The sequence below is a fragment of the Microtus oregoni genome, unplaced genomic scaffold (assembly GCF_018167655.1).
Source record: "Microtus oregoni isolate MIOR12 unplaced genomic scaffold, Mior012 000033F_ref0000390, whole genome shotgun sequence".
NCBI lineage: Eukaryota > Metazoa > Chordata > Mammalia > Rodentia > Cricetidae > Microtus > Microtus oregoni.
The window spans coordinates 10,880,346-10,893,227 of record NW_024543092.1 but is presented as its reverse complement, the minus strand read 5'-3'; the positions used below and the strand labels follow the sequence as shown (position 1 = coordinate 10,893,227).

General features: G+C 45.8%; 1 protein-coding gene across 1 annotated transcript in view; it reads right to left on the bottom strand.

Annotated features, from left to right (window-relative positions):
• Positions 1–12,882, bottom strand: part of Mthfd1l (methylenetetrahydrofolate dehydrogenase (NADP+ dependent) 1 like) — a 179,172-nt gene that overhangs the window by 149,495 nt on the left and 16,795 nt on the right. Inside the window, exons 6-7 of the mRNA XM_041680308.1 lie at positions 12,451–12,551; positions 11,500–11,636 (exon numbers count right to left, since the gene is read on the bottom strand). Of these exons, the coding sequence (XP_041536242.1) occupies positions 11,500–11,636; positions 12,451–12,551 (238 nt within the window). The remainder of the gene's footprint in view (positions 1–11,499; positions 11,637–12,450; positions 12,552–12,882) is intronic.

The following is a 12,882-nucleotide window of genomic DNA, read 5'->3' as shown; positions in this document are numbered from 1 at the left end:
AGGACCCACCACACTCATTTGGCCCCTCATGTGATCTCTAGCTTCTAGCAAAAGGGGTGTATCAGGTGGCTTTACAGATCCTATAAGTCTCCATTATTGACTCCTCACACAGCTTGGTAAGGAGAGAAGTGTCCACAAACATCCTGTGTAGCACAGAGGTTCCTGGACTATCTCTTAGCATCATCCTGAAAAGAATTCCATATTTATTTTTTCAGAAAGTGTCAATTTTAGAAAGTTGTCAATATTTCCAAAATTGCTAATGTTTTCTTAACAACAGACAGGGATTTGGAAAAGCAAACTTCATGTTTAAAGAATAAAATATTCTCGGCTTGGTAGCGCTTGGAAAGAACTACAGCGTGCAGGAGCATTCATTCCCACAACGAGAAATGCAGCTGAAATCCCGGGTCTCGCGGTACTGTAACTGCCCTCACGGAATCGCACATGCGCACTGCACAATTAAGGTCGTATTCTGCAGTGAAAATGCGTTAGGTCTCGGTAATGCATGCCTGGGACCCCACAAAGTATACTATATACACTTTGTGAATGATCAGCATGCATTTCATATTTTTAAAGATTATCGTTTCTTGTTCTCCTTTCTAACAGTTGTACATACATTTGTTTACACATATACATGTGTGCCTTATAAGTTGGAATTTGCACGAGAGAGAGTTTGTGTTTGTTGTTTGTTTGTTTTTTTTTTTTTTTTTTGAGACTGGGAAACCTCTATTAATTGTATACATTCTAAATTGATCCATTTTCCTGCAAACGTTGTGACTTTGCTTTTCTTTAGAGCTAGAGCTAGTCAGTCTATATGTACCAGACTTTCACCATCCATTCCCGTGTTGACGGACAGCTCCTTTGGCTTTGTTTCCTTGCTCCGGTGACTGGAGCAGCAGGAAACATGAGAAACTCGTTGCTGCTTGAAGACCTGTCACCAGAGCCTTCTTGTCAACTTGGATCCTTGCAGTTAGTAATTTTGAAACGTATTAGGCTACTCTTTTGTTGTCCCTGAATCTCAAAGATTAACAAGCCAGGAATTTGAAAACACCGAAACATGCCCCTCCCGCTCCCACCACCCCACTTAAGGTATAATTCTAAAATGTTTCATTGTTGCTGAATAAACATAATTCTAAAAATGTAACAAAATCACAGCAGCGGTCAGACTGATCTATGCTGTATGAGATTTGTCTCGGGATTGGGATGGGCAGTAGGAGGGAGGAGACCCATAGGATACTAAGACATCCAAGGGGACTGGACCTGGGGGCTGGAACTGAAACTGGTCAGGCAGCAGCGGGGAAGGAGGGAGTCAGCTGGGGCCCACCCCATACAGAGTAAAGGACGAGTGAGAAGGCTGAGTAAGAGTCCCAAGGTCACTTTAGGAGGCGCTGGTATTAATCAGGGAGAGGGGAGCTAAGGATGGAAATACAGTCTGGCACAGGAGCTAGGAAGGAAGGGGATGGCCCTGCAGGAGAAGGAAAAGGGCAGGGTTGAGGTTTACACCATTCCTGGTGGTTACATGAACCAGAAACCAAAACTGCATTTCTGGCAACTAGGAATTGGCGGGTAATTTTACCATAGCAACTACTCCTGGAGTAGCGTGTGCACACTGTGGATGGAGAGCCGTACTGGTGCAAGTTTTCATTAGCAGAATCCCCGTCTATTCATAAAATTTTAAAACTTAGAATGCTTAACATTTGATTTAAAAGTAGCCGAATCTAGGGCCATACCACCCGGAACGTGCCAGATCTCATCTGAAATTAGCTGAGCAAATACCATCCAGCTAAGCTGTGTATCAACGAATCGACGGCCACGTTTTCCTGCAGTAATAAAGCGAGGAACATGGGAAGAGCTGTAACGACTCTGAAATGTAAGGCCCTCAGATGGTTTCATTCAGATGGCGTCAGGCTTTGGCAAGATAAGAGGATGAGAGTCGTAACAAAGGTATTTCCCCCGTTCTGTGCCCACCCAGTGACCTCACTCTGGGAGAATGTTTTTCCTTGCAGGACTCGTGTGTGTTTCTGTTGTCTACCCTCTCTTGTGATCAGTAAAACAGATTATTGGCTTTTAAAACCTTCAGGCTTATTTCATAAATCAGGATGGCTGCAAGCCGAATGGGCAACAGAGAATTAAACTTACATATTTACCAACAGCCCCTGAAGGCTAATAAACAGCCTTCCTTTTCCTCAGCTTGCCCGAGTTCAACTCTTACTTCATCGTTCTGGTGCGTATCTAGGCTATTCAGTTGTGTCCAAGAACGCTAGAGAAGACAGTTAATCGCCTTAGAAGTGAATTTCGTATATCCACGTTAGATGGGGCTGGGAATGAAGCGCCGTTGCTATTGTGCTTATTTGGCAGGCAGGAAGCCAGGGTTCCTTAACATCAGCCGCGGAAGCACACATCTATAATCCCTGCACTTGGGAGGTAAAGGGAAGAAGATCAGGAGCTCAAAGTCATCCTTGGCCACAGAGCAGTGCTCCTCAACCTTCCTAATGCTGTGACCCCTGAATACAGTTCCTCACGTGGTGGTGACCCCCAATCGAAAAATTATTATCATTGCTACGTTGTAACTGTGATTTCGCTACTGTTAGGAATCATAATATAAATATCTGATATGCAGATGGTCTTAGTCAACCGTTGTGAAAGGAATGTCTGAGCCCCCACGAAGGGGTCAGGACCCACATGTTGAGAATCACTGCTGTAGAGCAAGTGTGGGGTCAGCCTGGGCAAAATGAGACCCTCCTAAATACACACACACACACACACACAAGCACGCACACACACACACACACACGCACACACACGCACACACGCACACACACACGCACACACACATAAGCACACACACACACACACACACACATACACAAGCACACACACAGAAGCTACCACCACCACCACCCAATACCCTAAAAGTCAGGGGAGATGAATTTTTTTAAAAAGAAGAAAACACAGCCTTAAATTCAGGAATATATATGTTTTGAAAGTTTATAAAAATAATTATTTTCTTCAAACTCTTGAGAAAAATGGTAGGATGGGGAAGGGAAAGGAGACTAGAGAAAGTGAGAGAGAGCAAGAGGGAGAGGCAGAGCGTGTGTGTTGTGGTGAGGGTTCTGGAGGAGGAGAGGGTGGGCCTCAGGATACACTACATGTCACAGGCACACAGCAGGCTCGAGTTCAGTGACATGGATGGTGCGATGGGGAACGAGGCTTGGCATCTCCTGGCATCTACACTTTCCAACCTCCCACCGCACATCTACGGATCAGATTTCCACATCTGCTCTCCTGGAGGAACTCTCTGGGCCTTAGCTGTTCCCCTGAGAGTTGAAGAATCCAGACACATGGCAGAGGGATGTCACATCCCCTGGACTTGGGCCTGGGCTCTGCTTACCAGCGATGGTCAGGATCCAGGCCTGTGGTGAGCCTAATACCTGGTTTCTAGTGACTGACGGACAAATTCAAAAGACAGGGAAAGGGCTCTCTATACAAATGGGTGAAACCGGCATCACAGATCATGTACAAGAGTGCCCCTACCACTACGGATCTCAGAAACCCCATCGGAGAAGGGAAACACAAATCGTGTGTAAGTGGACTGAAGGGGACATCCTCAGCCTGTTTTCTTCAGGACCCAGCCCCGGAATCCAGCAGGACTGAAGAGGGCACTCGGTTGTGCAGTGTGTGCCCCACTTCCACACCTGAACTCTGATGACTCAGGGTACAGGTGCAGTTGATCACAGGTGACCACAAAGTGACACAGATTTCCTGAGAGCTGGACCAAAACCCCAGTTTGGAGGAACATCTCAGTCCCCAGCCAGGTTTCCCATAGGGAATGAGCACCTTGGCAACACGATTCCACTTCTGATCCATTAAACTGCCCTCCGGAGCCCAGGGATCGTTACACCACCATTTCTAAGGATGTCTGTGAGAACGCGTTCCGAGTTCGAACACTTGCAGCATAACGCATCAAGACAGAAATCAGAGTAATTTGCCTACAGGACATAGGGAGGGCATTTAAAATGAGGGCAGCTGTAAAGGGGAAGGTGGAGACAGGCGCTGCTTTCATTACATCTGCCCCACAAAACTGATCAGATCAGTATGCCATTTCTCCCCCATTTCAGTGTCTCGGCTTACATCCGGAACCATCTGAGGCTAATCAATCTGCCAATTTACACGGTTCCACTTGACCTCATGCTTATCCGTTTCAGTGTGCTCTCATGAATCCCTTTCTCAACACAGTCTGATATTTTGGCTTTTTAAAAAAAGCTCCAATCAGCTCCGTCTTTGGTGTTGACAAGTCATGTGACCAGGCAGGAGAAAGAGCGAAAAGATTAGAAGCCAACATCTGAATGTACTTTGTCAAAGAAAGCTGAGCAGCCAGCATCCCAGGGGTCCACGATTACACATGCTGGGGAAGCTAGGTGTTGGCTCTGCATCTCTATACGGTGCCCGTCCCACACAGGACAGGAATCATGACATCGTAGGATGCCCACCAGTTTCCTAGAAGGGAGCCTAGAAGGCCGCTCAAGTCCAAGGTCTAGGGGAAGGAGTCGCATTCAGTCTACATCAGCCTGCCTATCTCCCAAGGTTGTCTCAGGAATCGTAAAGAGTTGGATGGATACAAGAGTAAACCCAATCCAAAACCACTGGCTTGGGCCCTGCTCACTGTGATGAGCCACAGCTGAGCTGGCCAGTGCTTTGGATTCCGAGATCAGACTCACACGAGAATCTGGAAGAAGTGTTGCAAGCACAGAGGAGGAAAATGTGGTAGCTTCTTTCTTCCCTGTTGTGGGATAAGCTTTCTGTACACTGTGAATATGTCTTCCTCTCATTGGTTAATAAAGAAGCTGCTTTGACCTGTAGACAGGCAGAATGAGGCCAGGTGAGAAAGCCAAATTAAAAATACAGAGAGAAGGGAGGAGTCTGGCGGAGACCCCAGCCAGCCGCCCAAAAAGGAAGCAAGATGCCAACAGACCAGTAATGCCACAACCACACGGCAATACAAAGATTAATAGAAAGGGATTAATTTAAATGCAAGAGTTAGTTAGATAAGCCTGAGCTATAGGCCAAACAGTTTATAATTAATTTTAAGCCTCTGAGGGATTATTTAGAAGCAGCTGCAGGACAGGGTGGGGCAGAGAAACCTCTGTTTGTACTTCCCACAAAGATGTATTTGTTTATTGATGAGCATGTACGTGTACCTGCATCAGTTTCTGCACATCACATGTGTGCACAGATCTGCAGAGGCCAGAAGAGAATGTCAGGTACAGGGAACTGAACCTAAGTCCTCTGCAAGAGCAGCAGACACCCTCAACTACTGGGCCATTAACACTTCCAGCCCCTGTTTCCTCACCTTGTGGGCACAAGGACAGTTCCTGTCGAGCCTTGACATCATTGGGACAACACAACTCACTGTGACCTGCCACTCAGCTAAGGTGACTCACAGGCTGCCTTTGTTGGTCTACAGTATTGTCCTAATGTGTGGAAAGATCAGCACTCATATAACTCGACGACCCAGCCCACTTGGAAGAACGGGAGCTCTAGCTACCCCAGTCTTTCATGCACACGACACAATACACTTAGAAATTTCCAGTTCACTTTCAAGCCTTTTTATTAGGCACACTGTGCGCTAAGTGTAAATTTTGTGATGACGGAGGTCTGCTCCAAAATCTCAGACACTTTTGAGCCTTCAAATACGAAAGAAAGGCCCGTGTTTTTCTTTCTTTTCCGTAAGTACTGGTTTCCTAAGCATCTCCGTGAAATGAAGAGAAATGAGAGTGTCGGAGTAAATTAAATTCAAACACATCTCGGATATCTAGAGCACGTCTTCGCCGCGCAGCTGGGATCCACGGGACTCATCCCAGCTGGAGGCTATTCCAGTAGTATCTCCCAGCTGCACTTTAACCATGACTTCAATGGGACTCTCAAGGGAGCAGAGCTCCATGATGCCCAACAATTGCGGTTTTTTTTCTCCCAAGGACAGGGTACCACTTGACACACAAACACTCAAGACAAAGCATCATTTCACTCAGATGAGAGGGATACCAAGGTGAGAAAGAGGGGACCACTCAGTCACAGTGAATTCCCTACCATGGGATATGGACTGTCTGTCTGCTCCATCACTGCTGCCCAGGGGCCTGGGAAGATAGGTTTGTGTGGAGGACAGTGAGAAAGGTGGGATGTAGGTAGAGGGGTTCTCAGCTCTACGCAGATGCATACAGCCAAGACCTGGGTCTACACTCATTAGATACGAACAACGTTCAACCTCCCCTCCACTGCGGGATACCTATGGAAATGCAAACCGCACCTGAAACAGACATGGCAAGAGTCAGCAAATTCCATAACTTTCAGTGACATACTCCGATGGGCGTAAGAAATAAAGCTACTGAACAGAGGTCCATTCTGGTCTCTCTAAGGCGCCATGAAGTCAAATCTCAGTTCGTCATGCTCACACTCCCTGGAGATTCTAGGTATCATCACCATCCGTATCAGTTCATTTGCAGTTACTATAACAAAATGCCCGAGATTGGAGACAGGTTGAGTTGGTTTCTAAGTTTTTCAGGTTCAAGAGCTTAGTGCTGCCTTCTGCCTAGCCCTGTAGAAGGCCTCTGCACTGCTTTGAATTAGAATGGTTCCCATAGGCTCATATGTTTGAGTGCTTGAATCTAGCAAAGTGATATGGGCTTGTAATCTCCCACCGAGGAGGCCGAGATGAGCAGATTCCTGGGGTTCTCTGGTCTGCCAGCTCAGATTAGTTAGTGAACTCCGGGACAGTGACAGACAGCTCCTGAGGTTGACATCTGAGGATGTGCTCTGGTCTACACACACACACACACACGCACACGCACACGCTCACGCATACGCAAAAGAGTGAAAGCAGCAAAGCCATGATGGCATTGCTTCCCAGTCTTTTAGCTAAGATCACACATCTCAGATGCATGACAACGCTGCTGTAACGTGAAGAAATTATGAGAAAAATGCATATTAATTATTAACAGAAGCTTCTTAGATATGCGAAAACAGGGATGTTCACCATCTCCAGGTTCTCTAGAAAAACAATGGCTATGGACTCCTCCTCTCAGAGATGGGATGAGTGAGCTTCATCCCACAGAAGAGTTCAGGTGATTTATTTTCATAAGAAAAAGTGCTTTAAAAAAAAAGTCTTTGTTTTTCAAAAATACAGATAGAACCAGCCAAAGTCTCCGGACAGCTGTGAAAACATTCAGCCGCGGCAAAGGCATTCTCGCTTCCCACCACAGCTGTTCAGCGCGGGGCAAGGCTTATTTTCCTCTTCCACCAGTGCTTCCAAACCAAAAATTCTAGGTTTTCAAGTGCAAAATAGGGGCTGTGACTTAGTGGCTGCCAAGCTAAGCAAGCACAAGGTTTGGCTCTGGGAGAGGGAGGGAGGAAGAGAGGGTGGGTGGGGTTGGGCAAAATAATTGTTCTTGAATTTTCTTGAGTAGGCTGCCCCCATGTGGTAACTACTAAAACACACATGGGTTTCATTCCCTTCCAAGACCACATTCCTTAACTGTCTTAAAATCAGCAAGCATGGCATCAGGTGGACCCAGCTGCCAAGCCACCATTCCAGCTGTGGGTGGAGCCCCTGCCTTCCATGCAGGACTCTAACCTGCCCATCATTCCCCATCTTTTAGCATGAGTAATATGTATTCTTAGATGTCATTCAGTATATCCGGTGCGGGAGTATATTCCAAGACCCCCGTGGGTCCCTCACCCCCATACGTCCACACACTCCCTTCATAGGCCCATACGCACCCTCACAACCTTCAGGTTTTCACCCCAAGGAAACTGTTCAGAGTTTCTCTTTTGGCTTCTCTACCATATCCAAATTAGTATCTTCACAGCTTTCATGCTACGGGGTTGTTATTCAATAAAGCAAAGGGCAGCTGTATACAAGGGATGCCACACTAGATCTGATGCCCCAAATGGGCTACTGCGTGACTAACAGGTGGGGAGCTCAGAGGGTAAAGCTATGCCGGACAGAGATGTTCACCTCGGGCAGGGTGAAGAAAGAAGAGCAGAAAGTTCCGGAGGAGGTTAGGAGGCCATTGCTCTACTCGGGACGGCACAGTCTCAAGAGTGGCTCGGCATGAGATTTTTCTGCTGAACACGGCCAGGCCCCGCTAGTGACACAGACAATGTGAACTCAAACTGCCAATCAAGATTCTGCTATATCTGTCACAGTCGATGTGTTTGTTCGTTGCTGTTTTCAAAACTGAGAAGCTTTACAAAGTAGCTCAGACATGGAAAGATATAATAATAGTAGTAATAGTAGTAGTAGTAGTAGTAATAATAATAATAATAATAATAATAATAATAATAGACACTCATTGTCCAGACTGAGAAAACAGACCAATGGCAGGACTCCCGAGTTTGAATCCATTTCTCATGATTAACAAATGCTTGGAAGTGGAAGGGTGGCTCAGCAGTTTAGAGTGCTGGCTGCTTTTGCTCTTCCAAAGGACCTGGGTTTCACTCCCAACACCCACATGGAGGTTCACAACTATCTGTAACTCTAGTCCTAAAGACTCCAGCGCCCTCTTCTGGCCTCTGCGGGTACCACATGCATATAGTGCACAACACACACACAGGCAAAACACTCATAAAAAGTAAAGAGAAGCTCACACTTCCCCTCTTAAAAGAGAGACTCTAATGTCAAAATTATAAATGACTTTTAAAGTCTCAATTAAAATTTATAAATAAACAGTTTTCCTAAACTCAAATTTTATACTATATAACAAAGTGAGGAAGAAGAAAACAACAACAACAACAGAGGTTGGGCTTGAAGCAGTCTTCCTGACTCAGCCCCCTGAGTGCTGGGATTGCACGCATGTCACCATGCCTGACCAAGTCCCTTCTTCATCCCAGACTGTTTAGATACAGGACTTTGTGCTGTGCTGAGCATGGCTGACAACCACCATTAATTTAAGTGCTGATGGTTGGTTATTGTTTTCCAGTTTTATACTCCAGTCGTAGACTCTAGAACGGCTGCTCATGAGTAGTATGGATGGCAGTGCTTTATTTCTTTAATTTGAGACAGAGTCTCAAGCCCAAGCTGACCTTGAATTTTTTTTTCTTTTTTTTCTTTTTTCTTTTTTTTTTTTTTGGTTTTTCGAGACAGGGTTTCTCTGTAGCTTTGGCTCCTGTCCCGGAACTAGCTCTTGTAGACCAGGCTGGCCGCGAACTCCCAGAGATCTGCCTGACTCAGCCCCCTGAGTGCTGGGATTAAAGGCACGTGCCACCACCAACCGGCTTCTGACCTTGAACTTCTAATCTTCCGGCATCCACACCAAGCACTAGGATTGCAGGTAGGCACCACCGGGCATGCTGCCTAAGGACTGAACCCAGACTTTACGCAAGCAGTCTACCAGCTGAGCACATATCTACCATCTCCTCCTTTATAACAGATATTATTTCATTTATGTTCCCCCAGCTCGGACATAGATGAACTCAACCAAAAATGCTTAGCAATTTTCCTCAGTACATATAAGTAAAAAAAAAAAACCCATAATGTATTAATCATAGAACACATGAAACTCAGTAAGTCAAGGGAGGAGAGGGGAAGAAGAGAGAATGAGAAGATTGGTTGTTGAAACCCACTGAGCCCTAATTACAAGCCAGGTAGCCTGCTAAGTGCCTCCCAGGGACCAACTGTCTGCTTCGGCCATCACACCATCCAGGAGGGATGTGACCTGACGGCCTTCGCCGCACTGTGAAAACTCATGGCCTTAGAAACGATCCCACTGGGGCAAAATACCCAAACCCAACTCTGAGAGAAAGCCGAAGAGGGCAGGACAGGACCAGAAACTGAGATGGGAGGAGAAAAGTCCTCAGCAGGGGCTGGAAAGCATCTCATTCACTTCTCCCTCCCAAGGTGAAGGGTGAAGGCTTTTCACTCCCTTCCTTCATTCTCAAAGTCATGTCAAAGACTACAAAACTTAGTAGTCACCTAGTACTACTAAATAGTAGTCATAGTAGTACCCATGCTAGCCATTACCCAATTCCTTTCTCTGGTATTTCAAGGTGAGCATTGTGTGTGTGTGTGTGTGTGTGCGCGCGTTTCCCTTTTGTTTTGTTTTGTGCTGGGTTTATAGGGTCATGTGCATACTAGGCAACCACTTTATTATTGAGCCATCTCCCCAAACCCATGACCATGTCTTCTTGTTTGTATGTCCAGGAATTTGTCTATGATCTATTCAGACAGGAAAATGTCAGGGTCAAAAAGCACCTTAAACTCTATTAAAGGACTTTGCAAAGAGCCTATTTCACCTTGAAGTCTTTACAGCAACATGTCAGCTCCTGTTTTCCTACAATTTTGTCAGTATCTATACCTGTCACTATTTAATTACTGCTGGTAGGGCTTGACAAATCCTAAGGAGCTGGGTGGCTTTCCGCACGTCACTGAATCGCCCCATGCCCATGAATGGCCCATGAATGGCCATCTGCCATTTTTCTATCAATTATTTTTGTCTTATTGATTTCTAAGTCTTTCATAAGACAGCAACCACCATGTTGGCTGTAAACACCCCCACTCTGTGACCATATTTTCACTTCTTTAAAGGTAGTCCTGATGTAGGAAGACTCTGCCCACTGTAGGCAGCACCCATTCCCTAGGCAGAAGGGAAGAGGTGAGTCCAGAACATTCTAAGAAAGCCAGCCGGAGGCAAGCAAGCAAGGATCCGAGTACTTATTCTCTCTGTTCTCGACTACGCATTTGATGCTGTTCGTTCCTGCCTCGACTTCCCCACAGTGACAGACTACAACCTGAACTATATGCCGAACAAACCCCTCTTCCCTAAGTTGCTCTGTCCGGGTATCTGTTACAGCAACGGAAATGAAGCTGGGACAGTAGTTGAGTCTTGTTCTTTCTTATTATCGCCGGGGTTCTTTTCTCTTAAATTGACTAACTGTGTACCCTTTTTGTAATCTTTCTCAAGATCCAACTTTGGGCTCTATCAACAATCTCTCATAAGTGTTTGTTTGCACATTAGTAATTGTTCTTTTTTTGAATTAATTTTTCCCTGAGCTCCTTTCTCTTGAACTACTCAGGTTTCCAAATGATGTGACTGTCGGAATGAGCTACCGTGACAGGATTTGCTTTTCATTATCTTTTTTTTTTTTCCGAGACTGGGTTTCTCTGTGTAACTTTGGAGCCTTTCCTGGAATTAGTTTTCTTTCTTTCTTTTTTTTTTTTTTTTTAAATTTTCGAGACAGGTTTCTCCGTAGCTTTTGGTTCCTGTCCTGGAACTAGCTCTTCTAGACCAGGCTGGCCTCGAACTCACAGAAATCCGCCTGCCTCTGCCTCCCGAGTGCTGGGATTAAAGGCGTGCGCCACCCCTGCCTGGTGCTTCCATTATCTTCATCCTTTAAGATCTCCCATGGTCTTTCCCTAACTCCCTGCTCAGTGTTCACTTCACATGTTGCCAGCTTTTCTTCTTTTCTAGTACAGATATTCAAGGCTGTAGAGTTGCAGGTGAGACCTACCTTGCCTTGGAGCTGAGGTGCTGCCCACGGGGAACTCATTGTCATGGACCCCTTTCTCTGGAAAAGGTATTGCAGGGCCGCTTCCAAGGGCCCACGAGCCCCTATCACCAAGACCTTCTTTCCATCCAAGGTGACTCCTACCAACCAATGAGAACTCAATATTAAAATCACACCTCAGAAACTTTCTCCCAGATAGCTTTAACTGAAAGAAGAACACCTTTGAAAGCACGTCTTTTCTTGGGGAACGCCTCAGAAGAGGGACTCCAGAAAGACGGTAAGAAACAGAGGTGAGGAAGGAATGCTGCCAAACAGAATCTTCTAGCTGTGACAGACAGCTTTGCTCATGAGCTCTCGAGAGCTGTGGTTGTCTGAGCAAGGAGAATCTAGTCAATATTCCAGCATGGATGGGGGCTCCCAAGGCCCCTCTTCCAGTTGAGAAGCTGCAGACAGTCAACAGCCCATATACATTTAGGCAACAGTAGCTGCACTCAGTAGATTCTTTTCTTAAAGAACATGAAATTGCAAGCGACATTGAGATGGAGGGGGTCTAAGAGGAGTTGGAGAGGAATGAGAGGTGAGACTTACTGATACCTAAGGAATGACAAGTTTGATAATTTAGGAATCGTTTTTGCTGTGATTATTTTGATTGTTTCTTGAGAGAAACTAATGTTTAAAATGTTAATGTTCATTTGTATTTATTAGAAAATGCTTCCAATTAGTCTATTTACATCCCCAAATAAGAACCAAGAGAAATAAAGTCGCCATTAAATAGCACTTTGAGATTCAACAAGTCCTTATTTTCAAAAATTATCTAATGAGCAGTAAGCAGAAAAGAGCATTTCTCTTCTTATTTCATTTCGAATCTGCCAGTAACAAATCCTCATCTAAAAACAAACAAACAAAACCCCCAAAACACAGAATAGACCATTCCAGGAGGAGGGGCCACCAGACCTGATTTCTCAACAAGTGCTATTGCAGCTCTGGCCAGAGGAGAAACAAAACACTCGGGGGCATTGCCTCGCGCCAGCTTCCCCAGATTGACGTCAGTCACCCTGGATCGGAAAGAAGGAGGACAAGTGAGTCACAAGTCACCTGGTGGTGATGTACGGCATCGGTCCCAGATAACAGAGCATTGATGATGGACGAGCAGCTGAGATGTCAGCTGCTCAAACAGTGCAGAAAACTCAGCAGACCCAGCACAAAGTCACGCAGGGCTGCACGCCACACCTCCAGAGACACGTTCAGAGGCTGCAGCACCCTGACATGCTGCAGCCAGCTGTCCACTTGGAGAACTCAGGATTGAGTCCATCACTCTAGAGATGGGCAGGTTGACTTCTACTTGGCTTCGGTATTTATCTCCGTGGGAAATTAAGGGAAAACAAG